Here is a 13,104-nt window from a genome sequence, read left to right on the forward strand (position 1 = left end):
ACTGAATACTGTGGGGTTGATTTACGAAAGGCAAATAGTCCTTGCACTTTGCAAAGTGCACGTGCTCCATAGCTTAGTAAATGAGGTCCAGCTTCACTTTGCAAAGAATACCCAATCATAAGATGGGAAAATAAAAAAACTGCATTTTTGCTTGCATGTGATTGGATGATGGAAGTCATCAGAGCTTCTGTTCATTTACTAAACTCTGGAGCAACTGCTCTTTGCAAAGTGCACAGTCCATTTGCCTTTAGTAAATCAACCCCTGTGTAAGTGTGTGTGTGTGTATGTATAATATATATATTTATATATATATATACATATACATACACACGCAGGTCCATATATATTTGGACACAGGAACAATTTTAGTTTTTATTCCGATAATTACCAAAACATATTCAAGCTATAATTATATAATGGATATGGCCTGAAAGTGCACACTCTCAGGTTTAGTTTGAGGGTATGTACATCCAAATTGGAGGAAGGGTTTAGGAATACAGCTCTTAAGAGTAGCCACCCCCCCCCCTTTTTCAAGGAACCAAACGTAATTGGACAATTGAATCAAAAGCTGTCTCATGGCCAGGTGTGGGCTACTCCTTCATTATTTCTTCATCAATTAAGCAGGTATAAGGTCTGGAGTTGATTCTAAGTGTGGTATTTGCATTTGGAATCTATTGCTGTGAACCTACAGCATGCATTCAAAGGAACTGGCCCTGCAAGTAAAAAAGGCCATTGTAAGGCTTCAAAAACAAAACAAATCCATCAGAGAGATAGCAGCAACATTAGGAGTGGCCAACTCAACAGTTTGGTACATTTTGAGGAAGGAAGAACACACTGGTGAGCTCAGCAACATAAAAAGGCATGGACGTCCACGGAAGACAACAATGGTGGATGATCACAGGATCCTCTCTATGGTAAAGAAAAACCCATTCACAACATCCAGACAAGTGAAGGACACTCTCCAGGAGGTGGGTGTATCATTGTCAAAGTCTACAATCAAGAGAAGACTTCATGAGAGCAAATACAGAGGGTTCACCACAAGGTGCAAACCATTCATAAGGCTGAAGAATAGAAAAGCCAGATTAGACTTTGCAAAAAAAAATCTGAAAAAGCCAGACCAGTTCTGGAAAAGCAACTAAGGTTAATCTGTACCAGAATGACGGGAAGAAAGATGTGTGGAGAAGACTTGGAACAGCTCATGAGCCAAAGCACACAACGTCATCTGTAAAACATGGCGGAGGTAGTGTGATGACATGGGCATGCATGGCTTCCAGTGACTCTGGATCATTGGTGTTTATTGATGATGTGACAAAAGCAGCCGGATGAATTCTGTAGTGTTTAGAGATATACTGTCAGCCCAGATTCAGCCAAATGAAGCAAAGTTGATTGGATGGCGCAAAATGGTCCAAAACACACTGCAAAAGCAACCCAGGAGCATTTGAAGGAAAAGATGTGGAATATGCTGCAATGGCCAAATCAATCACCTGATCTCAACCCAACTAAGCATGCATTTCACTTGCTGAAGGCAAAACTAAAGGCAGAAAGACCCACAAACAAAGAACAACTGAAGACAGCTACAGTTAGAGCCTGGCAAAGCATCAGAAAGAAGGAAACCCAGTCTTTGATAATGTCCATGGGTTCCAGACTTCAGGCAGTCATTGCCAGTAAAGGATTCTCAACAAAATATTAAAATTTAACATTTTATTTATGATTATATTAATTTGTCCAATTAAATTTGAACCCCTGAAAATGTGTATAAAAATGGTTGCAGTTCCTAAAAATTGTACTTGACATTTATGTTCAACCCCTTGAATTAAAGCTGAAAGTCTGCACTTCAAATTCATTTGGATTGTTTTGTTTCTATTTATTCTGGTGGCATACAGAGCCATGTGTGTATGGAGCTTTAGAGCCTCCAGATTCAACGTTTTGTAGGAGAGAGGGGAGGGCTATGATACCCAGGATCTAGCTATTTGTACACTGCATTTAGTGATTTATAACTAACTAAAAATCAAAAATTTTACATTATACAGCTGCAATAAATAGTTTTCTCAAAGCCCAAATCCAGGGAGAAGGAACACTAGAGCATTGCATATTTAGCTCTAATCTACAGGGAAAGCAGTTTTATTTAGCTGATTTTCCTCTCCTGCAGCTGACACTTCTCCACATGTTCCAGAGTTGGACTGTTCTTTGGCATACTCACTTCCAGTACAGGACTATGGACTCTGCAGCAGTCTTGATAATGTTGAAAAACCTATGACTTCCAGGGCATAGTGGATGTGATTAACCGCATGGCAGCCGACTGGGTGCCTCTGCCAAACAGTGCCTCCTTCCCTCCAAAGCCTCCCAGCTGACTGATAGCTAATACTAGCCCTTTACCCCAAGCATCATACACAGACAAGATGTTGAGGTAAAACCAAAGGAATAACTGTTTATTAAAACCAAGACACATACTTTATACCCCCAGGAGGACATTCCCCTCTTGGGGATATTGGCATAGATAAGATAAGACATACAACCAGTAAATACTTGACAATTCAACCTTTAAACATTAATCTAATTCACAGCTGGGCACCTAGATAGGTCTTCTCAGTATGGCTAGTAAACACAGGAATTCCCCGCCCCCTGCCTCCCCTGTCTATGTGCTGGAAAACATGTCCACAATAAGTCTTGATTAGCCAGGGTGTGCCCACCAGGATGCCCAGAAACCATTCCACAGCCCCGGATACATAAAGTACATTACACCACTCATTTCTAAATGTCCTACCCCAGATCCCGCTCAGATCTAGGTTACCAAGTGGCACATCTTTGGTGGAAATAGTACAAAAAGTTAATAATATCAAGTTGTTAGTAGCTGGGGTAAAATGGGCAAATGCTGCATTATGCAGCTCTCGAGGAGCAGCCAGGCAAGATAAGAAATATGCCTAAGAAGAGTTCCATATTCCTGGCTGGTGAAGGTGCATCTGCACAATCTGCCCTGTCTGTTCCCGCAGACTCACCACTGTTCTGGGGACTTCCAGACCACATAATCCCGGTAGATACTCCTGGTCAGTCAAAGGTTTTCAGGACCCGGCTCTCCTCCATTCCCTGACTTTGAGAAACAGACAAAATCCCCGGTCTCCTCCATGAGCCATAATCGGTAGAAAACTAGCCCATAATATCCTCCAGAAGCCCCTGTCCCAGTCGGGTCTGTCTCAGGGGAGAAGAGGCTTCAGTAAATGGTTTTACTGGGTAGAAGGGAGCCTGCGGAAATGGAGGATCCAGAAAGTAGAACTGTTTCTCTTGTTCCCCTAAACCAGTGGTCTCCAAACTGTGGCCCGGCGGTCGGATGTGGCCCTTTGCTTGCTTTTATCCGGCCCTTGGTATAATATTTCATCCTCACCAACAATGGGGCATAATTCCCCCACTGACACCAATGAAGGGGCACAATTCCTCCTGTGATACCAATGATGGGACACAGTTCCTCCCAATGACACCAAAAATGGGACACAGTTCCTCCCAGTGACACCTACAATTGGGCATGATTCTTCCCACTCAATGACAACAACGATGGGGAATACTTCCTGCTTCCAATGGCCACAGTTCAGCCCCCATGAAGTCTGAAGGACAGTACTTTGGCCCTTTGTTTAGAAAGTTTGGATACCCCTGCCCTAGACCTAAGCAAGCAATTGTACCTTGAGGTGCAGGACTGCCTTGCCGCAAGGAAGAATTTTTTTCTTTACCTGGACCAATGTAAACTATGTATATACCATACCTGGTCGATGCCCCTGGAATCTGGAAATCGCTCACGTAAACACTGCTAATAAAGCAAACTCCACTTGCTTTCAGTCCCGCACTGAGCAGCTGCCCTCCTGCATTCTGAACACAGGAGGTCAGCTGCTCAGCATGTGCACCATTCAGAAAATGGTTTGCATTTTCGGGAATTAATGCAAAGCTTTCTCTGATTGGATGAGGTGAAGAGGCAGAACGGTGATGTCATGCTCTCATCTTCATCCAGTCAGAGAACTTTTTGCATTCAATGAGAAAATGCAAATCTTTTTTGTTCTCTGCATGGTAAACTCAACACCTGCACCAAGTGCCATCTAATTATAGTTATTGGCACTCAGTCCATGTTTTTGTATACATTGCTAAACCGTAACTGTATTATTAGCATGTTACCCAGCATACTCATTGTTCTGCACTTCAGTTACACCTCCTTTCTTTGATGTTTGATGGATACTGTTTTGGAACTCACCAATATATCAGTCTTGCTCATATATTTGTATGAGGTTGTGCTCTGTCCCTGAAGAATCTTAAGTAAAAACTTGTTGAAAGAGAAAATGCAAATCATTCTGTGATGGGTGCCAGTGCCAAATGGTCAACTTCCTGTGTTCAGAATGCAGCAGTGAAGTAAGTGAAGATCATTGGAGTAGTGGTGTCTATTTCAGTGATTTCCAGCTTCCACGGCCAATGGCCAGGTATGTTATATACATAGTTAGAATGGTCCAAGCTGAAACTCTTCTTTAACCATTTAAATATTGTTCGCTAGGTGTAATAATAGAACAGTAATAGACATCCAAATCCTGCTTAAATGAATACGATGCAGATAGTTGTATTATTCCATGGTTTTATTGAGCACACAGTAGATTTAATCCTTAACTGCTTGGCAATTAGTTTTCTAAAGCACTGTGTACAATAAAAAAAAGCCATGTATGTATTCAATAAAATATTGTTTTGCACTTTCTTTTCCTTTGTTGCATCTCAGAGGTGCTGATCTCCTCCAGCCTTTTTCAGCCACATCCTCAGCTGCACATTATTGCTCTAGACTAGAGCAACAATTTGACAACAGTGAACATGTTGGTACAGCTGCTTTTAGCCTCACTCAGGGGCACATGTAACAGGGTGACAACACAGAAGCGCATTTGGGAGACAGTTGTCACTCTGTAACAGAGAGTGTCTGAACAAAGACCTTCATGGTAGGATCACATTTAATGAAAACTGCTGTTTAGAAACATTGATAACAACTTTTAGTTTATTGATTGGGATTAGTCCAAACTGGAAAATGTATGCTAACCCCTGTATTCAGTACATCAGTCAACTTCTATTAAAGTATAACTAAAGGCAAAACTTTTTTCAGTTTTGGACAGAGTGGAGAGGGATTAGAAGGCTTGTCAGTTTTTATCACTGTCCATGTCCCTGTTAGGGAGATTCATCACTTTTGTTTGTGTTGTTTACCACTGTCATTGAAAGTAAAGAAAAGCCCAAATTTTGGGTTGGCACCAGAAGAGTAATAGAGGGGAAATATTACAGTTGGGTACACTAGTTCTGGTGGCACCTGGGGATTCTCCCACTTTGGAGGGATTTCCTCTCACTTCCTGTTTTGGCTTTGAGACAGGAAGTGAAGGGAAATCACCCCTATGGCATGGCAACCAAGAAAGGTTTTGCATTTAGCTACACTTTAAAGAGGAACTTTACTTACCTTGAATCCAGCGAAGTGCTGTCTCCAGAACTCTCCATTGGTCGCTGACATCTTCCGGCAGCCAGCTTCTGGGTCTCGATCGCCGGCCGCTGTCATTGGCCAGGCAAAGATGATGTCACTCTTGCACATGTGCAGGAGTTCCGTCAGATTCGGCATTGCCGAATTTGTGCAGTGAGCTGCTTTTGAACATCTTACTGTACAGGGTGGACAGGCAGGTAGGTAGCTTTAATTTAGAAGAGACAAAGCATGTTTCTTCTGCATTAACATTCTGCATCAGTCCATATTTATTCCTAGCCTAAAGGTCAGCTGTAAGATTGAGGAGAATTCTTGATAGAATTTAGAGTTTTAAATCCATTCTTCCTCCTGTGAGAGGTCAGTAAATCACAAATGTCAACTATACTCCACAGTTCCTGAACCTTTGGTATTAATGTGTGGTGCCAATTTAACTGGTTTCTTATCTGTCCACAATGCAAACTTGAGCCAACAGTTCTACCTTGAGGTTTGCACAGTTGTACAGACTCCTCCTCATGCTGAAATTGATCTTTTATTTCACTACACAGTATGCATTAGAAGCTGCAGCAAGTCACAAAGAGCCTTCCTCATTACCTGGCTGGAGAACATCCAGCATCATCTAGCGCTTCCCTTTTTATCCTTGCTGTTGATGCTCCGTCCCTTTCATCCATTGGATTTCAGTTTCAATCATGAAGGCTCAGCATCATATGTGGGCATTACCTAGGGTGGTCTGCATGTAAATGGGAATGCCCACTCCTCCAGACTGATAGTCACTCATCAAGCCATCTCACTGCTTGCATCTAGATCTAGGCTAAGGGCTCTTGAGATGAGTACTGAGAATAGGTTCTGTGGTGTTTTCAGGAAGGTATGTCACAGTACCCACCAGCCAGGGGCGGACTGACCATTTGGAAACTCAGGCACTGCCCGAGGGCCCGGGGTCAGTAGGGGGCCCCATAAGATTCCCCTGGTACCTTTTTCATAGGCTTTTTTGAGTTTGGGCAAGGACACAGAGGCCCCATGGTCCCCTATTGCCTGGGGGCCCCATGAGTTGTCTGTCTGCCCCTGCCACCAGCCATGAAGTAATGTTACAGCACCCACCAGACATGATTTCCATGCATTGCATAAAGAAGCACAGAGATCCAGTGATGATGTCACTAGGTTCAGAATAAGTTGAGTAATGAAAATAGGTTTTATTTTAAAAAAAAATTTGCAATATAATGAAGGGTGGAGGGAGAAACTAGGCAAGGGAAAAATATGAATATATAAGCAAATTAAACTTTAGCTTTAAGCACTATGAGCTATTCTCCTGCTGTGTCTTTCTTCAGAATTCTTATATTCTTAGAGAGTAGCAATATTTTTGCATCTCCTGCATTTGTACACAGTTTATCTTACTGTGGATCAACAAACAACCAAATGCATGTGTCTTTTTTCCAGCTTGATACTTCTTTACAATTCTTCCTTAAAAAGATCTCACACACACAATGTTACATCGTTATGCCTTTATTGAGCAAATTATTTTAAAGCAGTATTAAATCCAAACACAAATATTTATTATATTGCATCTTACCAATTCTTAGATGCGATAGCTGCATTTGTTTCCTTTTTTTAGGCTTTCTTTCTTCTATTTTTTTTTACAAAGAATTTTATTATAGAATAGGTAACAGCAGAGAATCAGTCAAAAACAGATACATTGACTGACAGGAATAAAACATACAAGAGATTCGATGAGTAATACAGAATATGTACTGATGAAAAGACATGAAAATAAACTGCGTACATAAGTGCCGTATATATAATAATAAAAAAAAGGGGAAAACACAATAAATTGCAAAAATGATGGACATTTAGAGACCAATGACATAAACTCTAAGGAAAAATTGTCACTATATCAGCATGCAGAAGGCAAGAAAGATAGGAAATGGAGCCTCTCTGAATGCAGATAGGTATTCCACACGCAGGGCTCTCAAAGGAGTCCAGCATGTGGATCTGTCTTCTTTTTTCATCTAGTGATCTGGCCAGCAAATCTGTTGTTTTATAAAAGTTTCAGCTCTCCAGTAGAATGTATCAGTTTACATTGATGAGACAAACCACTTAATACTGACAGAGGGGATTAAAATGATCAGTTTTTATTCATTCATGTAAAACCTTTATTCCAAAAGGAAAACACTGTTTGCTGTAAATAATTTTGTGAGCAAGGTTTTGCATCAATTTGTTATTGTATTTAAATCTGCTAATATATTTAACACTCCCCTTCCCTGTAGACTGGCAATGCCACTGTCTCCTGTGTCCCCTGTGCTCATTCATCCAAAGTAGGGGCACTCTAATGCAAGAGGTGTGTTTCTGACAAGATAACTAGGCGAAACAGCTAAAGAAAAAAAAACTAATGCAACCACCACATCTAATAATTGGTAAACTGCAGTATTTTACATTTTTTGTTTGGGGTTTAATACTGCTTTAAATGATATTAAACCAAGATTTTTTTAAAATTGTGGTTTAGTTAACATGAGCAAAAGTTTCTTGAGAAAAACAAATACTACCAGTAACCAGACTTAATGTCCATTTCCATAGGGCAGGGTACCTTCAGACAAAACCTGTAACCTAATCCCTAGTTACCCTTTTGTCATTTTGAAATGTTCACAACATTTACTATCAAAAAACCTAGATTGTTTAAAGTAATACTAAAGGCTTGATAGTTTTTACCATAATCCAGTCACAGCCAGGGGCGGACTGACCATTTGGAAACTCGGGCACTGCCCGAGGGCCCGGGGTCAGTAGGGGGCCCCATGAGATGCCCCTGGTACCTTTTTCATAGGCTTTCTTGAGTTTGGGCAAGGACCCCATGATCCCCTATTGCCCGGGGGTCCCATGAGTTGTCAGTCCACCCCTGATCACAGCATTAAGGTAAACTGTGATCCAGTACAATTACAACCCCCATCCCCAAACACGTACCTGCAGTTAGATTGTACATGAAACACAGTCTTCCCCCTGACTTCTGGTTGTAGGGGAAAGGGGAGCCATTGGTTCCTACAGCTCTCTGTCAGGAGCTGGGCAGAGAGAACAGTAGCGTGGCTTGTTGTGCTTTTTGTGTTTCAGTGGATGCACACAGCCCTGGCTGGGAGCACACACAAATGAGTGTCCTTTGCTGCAGCCAATTAGGCAAAGGAGGTACTCTCAAACAGGATGGGGGAGCAATGGTTTGGGGACCACCCCTGCATAGAAGAAAGGTGGCGTTTCAAGGAAGCAGACTATAAATTATATGTACTGTATGTCTTTCTCTCCTTGAACTACAATTTCAAAAAACAAATTTGGGTTTAATATCACTTAAAATCAATAAAGGTATAACAATGTTTCATCGTGTGTGTTTTATTCTTAAATACGACTGTCTATTAATATGACCTAGAAGATCAGACCACATTTTCTAAGCCATCCAAGCAGAAATTCAGACAGATACAAAGATTTCCCTTGAAATTTGTCTTTGCCCATGAAAGTTCAGTCTCTCCTATGTTAGTAAAAAGCTGACCATACACTAGTAGATTTTCAAACGTGTCCGAATATTCATACACAAATTCTGTGAAAAACATTTTATAGCAAAATTCTACTAGTATGGACAGCTTAACCATGTACTGGAAATGCAAAGTCAGTTAATTGTATTATAATAAAATAGGTTTATATGGTCTCTAATTATTTTACACTGTATCTTTCTTTCATTCACTCGCATTAGGCTCAACTGAAAAGCAATCTGATTGACCTGGCTAAGGTAAGGATAGCTATAGACACTGTATAAAGCGATATACTGACATCCCATGTATTCTAAACAAAATGATTTATGAAGACCTCAGGGAGAATAACCTGCCAAGTGCTTTTTTTTGCTAGACTAATACTGATATTTCATTGGTTCAGAAATTGTATGTGACATAGGTCATCTTTATAAATATATTTTATTATATGGTAAAGAGTAAAAGATCTGTTTGGCCTCTAACAGCCAATTTAGTCTATTTCAGTGGGTGAAAATTGATTTTTTTTGTGGATTGTTTTCTGAAGTGACACATATCCTGTTTAAATACTCCTTTCACTTTCCAAGTATACACATCTAAACCGTAATGATTATTTTGCGAGTCTTTCTTTGTATTGCAGCAAACACAGATTTAAAGGGAATTTCCATACAGAGACATTTTTATACATTCTTAGGAGAAACAAGTTACCTTTGATAAATGGTGTTAAATGTGCATTCCATACATTTGTATATGTTGGATACTACAGCAGGGGCCGTACTTCTGCCAGTTGGGGCTAAAGTGGCTGCAGCTCTCATACATGGAAGTTAGTGTCATTAATCTCTTCAGCATTTTCTTCCCTTAGCCATTCCCAGAATGCCTTGTATTTTGTGTGCCATTTTGTGAATGGATAAGGGGAGAAGCAGGTAAAAAATACTAAAGAATTTATACAGATGTCCATGCCTGAAGTTCTGCTTCAAGTAGCTCATCTCTGATTCGATTTAAATTTATTAATGGCTTCTTCAAAATTGTTTTATAGTAATAAAGATTATGCCTAGTAGGAGTAAAAATGTATTTTCTGCAAGCTCCAATAACACATTGACAAATTCACAGTCAAGGAGGAATACATCACATCTTGCTTCATGCACATTAAGAGCTAATTGTTACATACAAGCTGTTTTGTGGTGATCCAAAAATATATTATATATATTTTTATAATATATATACCAGCTTTTGCAGGTACAGTATGCACTAATCTTAATGCTCTTCAGAATAAAGCTGACCATAGATGACTAGTTCAGCCACCAGATTCCTCAATGCACACAAATGAGGTAGATGGAGGACTTCCACCACCACCCACCATTCCATCTGGACAGAGATGCTGACCAAGTAATGTTTTCCAGCATGTCCCTTAGATGTCGATCAAACAATCAACTTCTATCAAGCTGGGACAGTCGCACACTGATCAAAATTCGCCCGCTCCAGGCTGAAGTGTCCAAATTTTGATCCGTGTATGGCCAGCTTAGAAGACAGTAAGGTCAGAAGTCAACTGCTACAGCCATAGTGTGGACATTTTTAAGCACTCTTATTGAGTTGCTTTTCATTTTAAATTCAATTGGTTGCGGCAGATTAAGCGAGAATCCCATGCTTTGCTTCATATTGGCTGCAGTAAGACACAGACTTGGAAACCTTAGTGGGATGGTTTTGCCACTGAAACCCATTGCATACAGTAAGTGATACTTTTATTAGAAGTGACACTTTCAGGAGAAGCTTTAGAGAGTTATAGTTTCTTTATTAGGCCAAAAACAGTATGTAATGAAACCCCAGAGACCTATAAGAAGACAGGCTGGCGGTTCAAGCCATTAGGTTCAACCCAAAAATTGAAAAAAAAAATTGGTTTAGAATTCATTGATCCCTTAAGTAAATCTAATGTTTTAGAAAAGTAGGGAAAAGATAGAATCTCTTTTCACTTTTTTTATATTCTTTTTTGTTTTACTTCCTGACCTCTTGACACAACAGAATTTGAGAGGAAGTCTCTCCAAAGAGAGAACCCCTCTCTCCAAAACAGGTGTCCCCATTGGAATAGATTCCTTCATCCCCAGTTTTGGCGACAATTGTAAGGCTCCATGCACATTGGGCGTTTTAATAACGCTGGTAACGTTAGCTGTGTAAAGTCACATTAAAAGCGTGAGTTTTTCAGTGGTTTTGCATTAGCATTTTGCTGCGTTTTTTTCGCGTTTGCTTATTCAGCTGTTTTTTTTTACCAAGAAAAAGTCCAAAAATGCCAGTTTGCCACGATTTACTGCGTTTTACAGTGTTTTGCTGTGCTTTTCCGAATTAGAGCATTTTTATAGCTAAAAAACTGCTTTAGAAACCCACTAGTTCTGAGGGTTTCTTCCAGCCAAAAAACGCTGATTAGTCTATGTGCGCATGAACACATAGGATAACATTCTGGGGAGTTTACTGGCTGTAGAAAAAAATGTCAAAAGCCAAAAACAGCCGCTGTAAAAACGTCCAGTGTGCACCAATCTTTGGTTTTCTCATAACTTTCTAGGGCTGTAGAAAGGGAGGGTAAATCTCTCCAGCAGGGACACCAACATCAATAAAAACCTGATAGGACTTCTGCATTTTTCTTTAAAAGATGACTTCAGATATCTTATTAACCCTTATGCTGTCAGTGACTTAAAACACACCATGGCATTTGAAAGGGTTAAAACAAATTTTGGTCTGCAATAGCAGTTATGCGCTTTAAAGGATAAGTTCACCTTTCATAACATGTTACACGCTACACCCTGAGAATGTTATAAAATGATTGGCCCCACACCCGCGAACCCCCACTTTGACAGCTAAGGATCTTCTCCCCTGCTAGCTGTCAAAATTACAAAACGGTGAGGCCATGCAGGGCTCCACCCGTCCGGCCACGTCACTCATTCATAGTATTCTGTGAATGAGAAACTACAAGTGCCGAGAGCCTTAGTGGTTGTTTGCTTGTAGTTCTCAATGAACTGCCACGGCGCTGTTGAGCACTGTGATACTTCATTGATTCTTCCTGTGAGTATCGGTTTGCCCATACGAGGTACGAGCAAGTAGATACACTGACAGGTCTGCAAGAGTCCTGCATGGCATCAGCAATCTGCTGATCGCTGGTGCAATGCCTTTCAGGCTCCTACACCAAAAAATAATAAATTAATTTTTCTGCCTGCAAAAAATGTGCATGTATTATTTTTTGTTGAAAGGTGAACTTATCCTTTAAATCTCCTTGCTACAATGTAGACGTGACCAGGCGGGAAGTGGACCTACAAGACCACTTGTGATAGCAATTCAGTAAAGTTAAAATAAAAATCAATTTAAAAAATAATATTGTTTGAAAAAATAAATTTAAAGGCACCCTGGAGTGAGAGGAATAATTGTAAGGCCATTAGTTATAGTTAACTAGTTTGTTGTCATTTTGTGGGCAAATGCACTTTTGAGGCCTGACATATTTGGTATATACAATTGTGTTCAAAATAATAGCAGTGTGTTGAAAAAAGTGAATAAAGCTCAAAATCCTTCTAATAGCTTTTATTTCCATACACACAAATGCATTGGGAACACTACACATTCTATTCCAAATCAAAACATGAAGAACAATAGATCAAATTTGTGTTGTTCCTCTAAAAAAAATGAAAAAAGTGAATATTAGACTGTTCAAAAAAATAGCAGTGTTTGTATTCTTTACAAACTCAAACATTCACTATATAAACTGAAAAATGTTTGAAGATTTTGCTTTCCTTTGAATCACTTAATTAATATTTCGTTGTATAAGCACTGTTTCTGAGAACTGCTGTACATCTGTGTTGCATGGAGTCAACCAACTTCTGGCACCTGTGAACAGGTATTCCAGCCCAGGATGATTGGACAACATTCCACATTACTTCCCTATTTCTTGGTTTTGCCTCAGAAACTGCATTTTTGATGTCACCCCACAAGTTTTCTATTGGATTAAGATCCGGGGATTGGGCTGGCCACTCCATAACGTCAATCTTGTTGGTCTGGAACCAAGATGTTGCACGTTTACCGGTGTGTTTGGGGTCGTTGTCTTGTTGGAACACCCATTTCAAGGGCATTTCCTCTTCAGCATAAGGCAGCATGACCTCTTCAAGTATT

The 13,104-nt window shown here is 40.1% G+C and overlaps 1 protein-coding gene across 2 annotated transcripts in view; it reads left to right on the forward strand.

The window, feature by feature from the left end:
- The window catches only part of PDSS2 (decaprenyl diphosphate synthase subunit 2), a 235,444-nt gene that overhangs the window by 217,997 nt on the left and 4,343 nt on the right, over positions 1–13,104 (forward strand). For both annotated transcript variants that reach the window (XM_089664931.1, XM_089664937.1), the window contains one exon: positions 9,189–9,224. In XM_089664931.1, coding sequence (XP_089521057.1) covers positions 9,189–9,224 — 36 coding nt within the window. The remainder of the gene's footprint in view (positions 1–9,188; positions 9,225–13,104) is intronic.

This window comes from Staurois parvus, unplaced genomic scaffold (assembly GCF_062004578.1).
Source record: "Staurois parvus isolate SC_StPar_1 unplaced genomic scaffold, SC_StPar_1.0 ptg000048l, whole genome shotgun sequence".
Lineage (NCBI taxonomy): Eukaryota > Metazoa > Chordata > Amphibia > Anura > Ranidae > Staurois > Staurois parvus.